Genomic DNA, 6,000 nt, shown 5'->3' on the forward strand with positions numbered 1-6,000 from the left:
AGAAGGCAGAACACCACCGAATGGCATGGCAAAGTCACCCTCCCAGCCCCAGGAGCTGCCTTCTCACGCTCCAGCTGTGTTTGCCTGTGTGCCGCATTCTTCCCTCGCCACCCGAGCCCAGGTTTTGTTTTTTTGGGTTGCACTGAGAACCAGCTGCTCCATCTCACACACGCCAGAGACGACCGGCGCGTCTGGAAAGCCAGCACGCTGCGGCCTGGCTACGCAACAGCTTCCTGGGAAGTTCACACGGCTTTGGTCGGAGCCGCAGGCGTGAGCGTGTGGCCCCACACTACCATCAAGTGACAGGTACAGAAATGCATGATATGCAACAGCCATGTTAGCACCTAGCTTAGCCCACAGGCTGGAGAAAACCAGCAGCACAGCCTGCCAGTGGGCTTGCTTTTATTGGAGATGACATTCAAGCTGATGCCACACACTCGCAAAAACAGAGTTCAGAAACTCATGTTAACTGACACCCCCCCAAGAACACCCCTTCAAGTCCAGTATTCAGGTGTTTTCTAAGTAATTTTAGCAATAAATCACACCCTGAATTGCAGGGTTTCTACACCAACGGCACCTAAAGCATAGCAGGGTACCTATTCTGCACCTGCCAATGTGAACAAAAATACACTGCACTTCCCACAACAAAAAAAATTCCACTGTGCAGCAAGCAACCTGCTCTCGATAGTGATGTGTTGGTAAATTAGGGCAAACTATGCTTCCCCTCCCTTCCTCTCCCCCACGCGAGCATTTAAGGGTTCCTGTTGCCTGCGTGCAGTGTACAGATCAGTTACATTTATGAAGAACATTGCAATCTGTCAATATAAACACTATGTAAGCATGAGCCACTTGTAACCTTACTACTGTCTTGACAAGTGTGTGCAGAGGGGGCTCCTGCTGCTGAAGGGAAGTAGAGCAAATCCCAATCTGCAGAAAGCAACACTTCTTCCAGCAAGAAAAAAAAGGGGTACATTAAAACTAAATCAGGCTATAAATCAGAACACATAGAAAGACAGAGAGGGGGTTTGATTTATGGCCTGGACAGGTTGCAAGCTCAGATCCACAGACTAGGAAGCTCAGGAAAGCAGCAAGCTCCTCCAGGCCAGTTTTCCTTACCACTGGCACCAGGGCACAGCAGGACTGAAGCGCCTGTCACCCCAGCACAGCTAGTCCTGTCATCTGCTGCTTCTAAAGACCAGCAGTGCAAGACCCAACACAGTCCCCAGATGCTGCTACGGCATTTCTACCACCCATTTTCCTACCCACATTTGCGAGAGAAAAGGGAGGGAGGGGAGGTACTCACACCAAAAGCTTAAGGCACAAGAAAAGCAGAGCAGGGAGGAGAAGTGAAATGCAATGCTTTCTCAGGGATCCCGTCAGTCTGGGGCTGCTCCAAGCTACCCCATCAGCCAGTTGTAATATGGTGCAAATTAATTTTCAGACAGGCCAGCTGCAGAGGAGATGGCTGAACATGAAAGCAAGATCGCATTCGGAACAGCCAGTGCATCTCCTGCAAGCCAGGCTCAACTAACACTTAACTTAAGGCAATGCTTCCCCCTCTGGTGTAGACTGAGCCAGTAACAGTCTGCCTTACATACTCCTACCCTAAAAAAAGTCATCATCAGGCATCTTGATGGGCAACTCCAAACCTACCACAAGCCACATGGTCCTGCTCAGATTTTCAAGCATGCTTTCTCCTCTTCAGCATCAAAAAGTCCCATATTAGACAAGGCTTAGGAGCTGTAGCATCACTACATCCCTGAAGCCAGGCTCTTTCAGCTGCCTTCCAGTTATTAGGGCTAGCAAACCCGCTGGGGCAGCTGCCTATAGGGACTCAGCTCTGCCCACTGCTAATCATCAGTATCACTTCAGGTCCTTCACTGTGTACCAGCTTCAGGTCAAGCTGGCACCTGCTTCCCTTCTGCACCAGGCAGGAAGGAAGCAACATACAGGGAGCAGCACTGAGGCTGGCAGCGTAACCCTTGGCAAGGGACAAGCCCATCCCTCCCTTTACCCCAGACAGTGAACTGTTACCCTCACCATACATCCTAACCAGGCAGCTTAGGGATGGAGCAAGAAAGCAGCAAGGGCCTTATCTGCACCAACACTTCCCATCGCATGCGCCAAGCTCCACTTCCAGAGGGCATTTTTCTTTTTTGGTTACTTGTGCATTCCCCCACCCCATACCCCAGATCCATACAGAGAAGCAGCAGCCTCCAGCCATGGTCTTCCTACCCCAGCATCCCTCCCGCTCACTAGCTGCCCCAGTGGGACAGACACAGACATAACTACATGCTGACACAATCTTGTTATCATGTAACCATGCCCGACTCCTGTCCCCATGTATTAATTCCCCACCAGGCCACACATTTAGAGACACCAAATTCTTTCCCTGAAATAAGACATTAGGGATGAAGGGGGAAGGGATCATCCACAGCTGTCCCTATCCCCAACAAGACTGCAGAACGGAGCAGATAACCTACAGCTACAGTGTGACATCTGTTTAACACAGCCACACATCACACTCTGTACCCCACCACCTCCTGCAACAGGGATATTAACACTGAGAGCAGAGGGTCTAGCAGGCCACAAAAAGGCATCAGGGTGGCTTTCATGATGCCTTGTACCTGAAGGCTTTCATGATGCCTTGTACCTGAAGGAGCACCCCTTCCCCTGCCTAGAAAGTGTGCCACATTCACTGAGCCCACTTCAGTATTTCAGCTCAGCCCCCAAACAAAGGGTGGTGCACCCAGGTTTTTAGGAAAGATTTGTATTAGAATGAACAGATATGATTCCTCATATGGAGCAGTTTTTCCTACCTTTCCAAGCACAGCAAGAAGGGTTAATACTCACCTTCAAAGGGCACTTGCAGGATCATACAGCTTTTAGCAGGTATTTTTTCTTTCCTTATATACAGAAGCCCACAGCAAGAAGGGCTCTGCTCTTCCACACACACCAGGGACTAGCAGGGACCCTGGACCTCAGCACAGCCCACTCCCCCTGGACCTCAGCAGTGCCCATTTCCCCAGGACCTCAGCAGCTCAGCAAGTGCAATCTCTGCTTTAGGCCTCTTGGAAGAACAAAGAGGAGATTAGCAGCAGATGCTGCTTCTTCAACTGTGGCTCTTACCAGACAACGGGATGCTTTGCAATAAGCAAACTTCACTGTGCACCACAGCAGCCCTGGAGCAGTTGGACTGCACATCTGGCTGGGTACACTTCTGGCAGCATCTCTTCTCCCCTCCTTATTGCCAGAGAGGGAGTCTCAAATCAGAAACAGCAGTTGTATTGAGACCAAGAGGATAACCCAAAGCAGTCAGAACAGACTTCGCAGTACAACTCCCTTGGCTTGACTTGTTTGCTCTTAAGTTGATACCTACACCAGCCACACAAGGCCAGAAGAGAAATCCCAGGAGCAACTGGAATGAGTTACCTGCAGCCCTACAGCAGATATGACCACTGCATGGATTAACAGGAAAGCTACAGCCAAGCTCCTTACAAGCCCTGTCAGTCCCTGAGGCACAGTACAACTGCAGTGCTGGTGGTCTCCGGCAGACACGCGAGCTAACGGGTTCAGCACAGCCCTGTGTGCTACTCGGGGAAAAGAGGGCTTTTCCTAAAAACCTACGCATAGGAGAGGCCGTTTCCTCAGAAAACCAGCCACAGCAGCAGGAAGTTAAATGGTTCTTGAGTTGGAAACAGAAGATGTAAGTAGCACTGTTTGGAAAACTTTGCCAGACCACAAGCGATGGACAAGCCTCAACACCAGGATTTGTTTTACTGGAAAGGGGGGGGGAAACCTCAGGTCTGGTAAAACGTTCTCCAGTGCCGATCCAGTGGCTCCTTCCAGCGGTCACAACACAGCAGCCCAAAAAGCAGCAAGAATCATCACTCTTGAGTGAACTTACACTGAAAGCTCGTCATCAGGTGCTCACATCCCACTCCTCTAGCAAACTGACCTTATTTTGGAACAAGATTTTGGGGGTTTGGGTGTTTGTGGTGGGGTTTTTTGTTTGGTTGGTTTTTTTTGTTGTTTGTTTGTTTTTCTGTTTAACAAAAGGGGGACAAGCAAAGATGCAGCTACACTGATGCCCAACCAGAGCCGGGCTGCACAGAAGGAAGCCAGCAGACCCATCACAAGGCTGCGGCTTCACAATGAGGCTCTGGATGCAGGGAGCTTAAAAGAGGGTGGGTGAAGGCGTTTATCTGGCTTCCTACAGCTCAAGGAATGGGGATAAGGGGGTCCCGGCAGGGGTGATGGTGAGGGAGCGGCATCCACCTGCGAGGTGCGGGCCGGGCTGGTAGCGCCCCCTGCCGGCCGCGCCCCTGCCTCGCGCACAGGTGAGCACAGCGGGATGCAGCGGCTCCGCGCCCAGCCCGGACGGGACCCCCATCTCCTTCGGGAATAAGTTTTGTCCCGTCCCGGGCTGGTGACAGCACCATGCACATCCCTCCAAAAAAAAACCCAAACAACTAATAAAGCCGCCGGGATAATGCCGGGATTCGCTTCCTAGCACCTGATGCTGAAGTATGAGCTTAAATGAGAGGGAAAAAGTTTTTCCAGGGCTGTCCCATTACGATGGAGGCCAGAGCTCCCCAGCCACCTCACCACGGGTCTCCTCCTGCGAGCTGCCGCCACCGTCGGGAAAGGACCGAACGAGACAGTCCGCTCCCTGCCCTTAGCGGCTTGTACCCGCGGCCCCGGGGCAGAGCTCGGAAGCCTCGGGCAAGCTGCAACCCTGGAGACCATCCGCGGCAGGACTGCCCGGGACGACGGGGGAGACGGCGCTGCCCAGTGCCTCACTCGGAGCGGCTGTCAGAGCCGGCAGGAGGGGATGCCCGCACTCACCGAGGGAGGGAGGCCGTCAGCAGGCGCGCAGCAGCATCCCCACCTCGGGCGGGACGGACAAGGTGCAAAGAAACAGACAAAATCCACTAAAGACAAAGTTGCGAAGCAAGAGCAGGGCTGCGGGGCACCTACCCGAAGTAGGCGGCGGAGGGCCGCGGGGCGCAGGCGAGCAGCCCTAGGAGCGCGCAGGAGGAGAGCCATCCCAGCAGGACGTGTCCATCCAGCATCTTGCAGCGGCGCCGGCGCTGCTCATCTCGTTCCCCCGCCGCGCCCGCTACGGCCCCGCCGCCCGTGCCGCTTCTTATAGCGCGGCCGGCAGCGAGCGCCCTGCCGGCGGCGGGCGGGGCGGGGCGGAGCAGCGGCGGGGAGGCGGGACGGGAGGAGGGGACCCGCCCCCGGGAGGCGGTGCAGTGCTGCGCGGAGGGGCGGGGAGAGCGGGGAGGAAGCGGACCGGGACCGGCACCGGGATCGGGATCGGGGTCCGGACTGGGACCGGCACTGGCGTCCCCGGCTGTGGGCATGTGACACTGCCGGGAGAGAAAGGACCGGACGTGCACAGGCTGGGAGTGACAGGGATGGGCAGGTGTGAAAGGACAGGCAGCTGTCAAGGGCTAGGTGTAGGACAGCGGGGCAGCTGGGTAGTCCTGCATGGGCCAGATGTGCAAGGGATGTATGTGCCACAGATGGGCAGCCGTGTGAGGGTCAGATGTGAAAAGGCTGCTTGTGCCACAAATGGGCAGCTGGGAAGAAACGGGCAGTGGTTAAAGGAATGCTTGTGCAAAATCTGGATGTATGAGGGCAGAGCAGTCATTTAAGGGCTAGATGGGACAGGGACAGGGAGCTGTTCAAGGGTCTGGCAGTTGTGCAAGCGTTGGGTGTGCAAGGGCTGGATATGCTAGGGAAGCCAGGTGTGCAACAGCCACGTATGTAATCTCTGGCTGTGTCAGCTCTGTGCAGACAAGAGCTGGGTTGGATCTGCCAGGGGAGGGTAGCCATGCAAAGGTCAAACATTTGTGTAAGGTGTAGATGTGCCACATCTGGAGAGGTGGGCTGTCGTGCAAGAGCTGGGTGTGCAAGGGCCAGATCTGCCAGAGTAGGGCAATCGTACAAAGGGCTGGATATGCCTGAGATGAGCAGTTGTTCAAGGACTGA

The 6,000-nt window shown here is 54.4% G+C and overlaps 1 protein-coding gene across 1 annotated transcript in view; it reads right to left on the minus strand.

The window, feature by feature from the left end:
* The window catches only part of WNT9A (Wnt family member 9A), a 52,994-nt gene extending 47,860 nt beyond the window's left edge, over positions 1-5,134 (minus strand). Inside the window, exon 1 of the mRNA XM_061474322.1 lies at positions 4,981-5,134. Within this exon, the coding sequence (XP_061330306.1) occupies positions 4,981-5,075 (95 nt within the window). The 5' untranslated portion in view covers positions 5,076-5,134. The remainder of the gene's footprint in view (positions 1-4,980) is intronic.
* Positions 5,135-6,000: the final 866 nt, after the last annotated feature.

This window comes from Pezoporus flaviventris, unplaced genomic scaffold (assembly GCF_033815535.1).
Source record: "Pezoporus flaviventris isolate CSIRO_AGI_PZ_B2104156 unplaced genomic scaffold, CSIRO_AGI_Pfla_v1 ptg000079l, whole genome shotgun sequence".
In the NCBI taxonomy this organism is placed as follows: domain Eukaryota; kingdom Metazoa; phylum Chordata; class Aves; order Psittaciformes; family Psittacidae; genus Pezoporus; species Pezoporus flaviventris.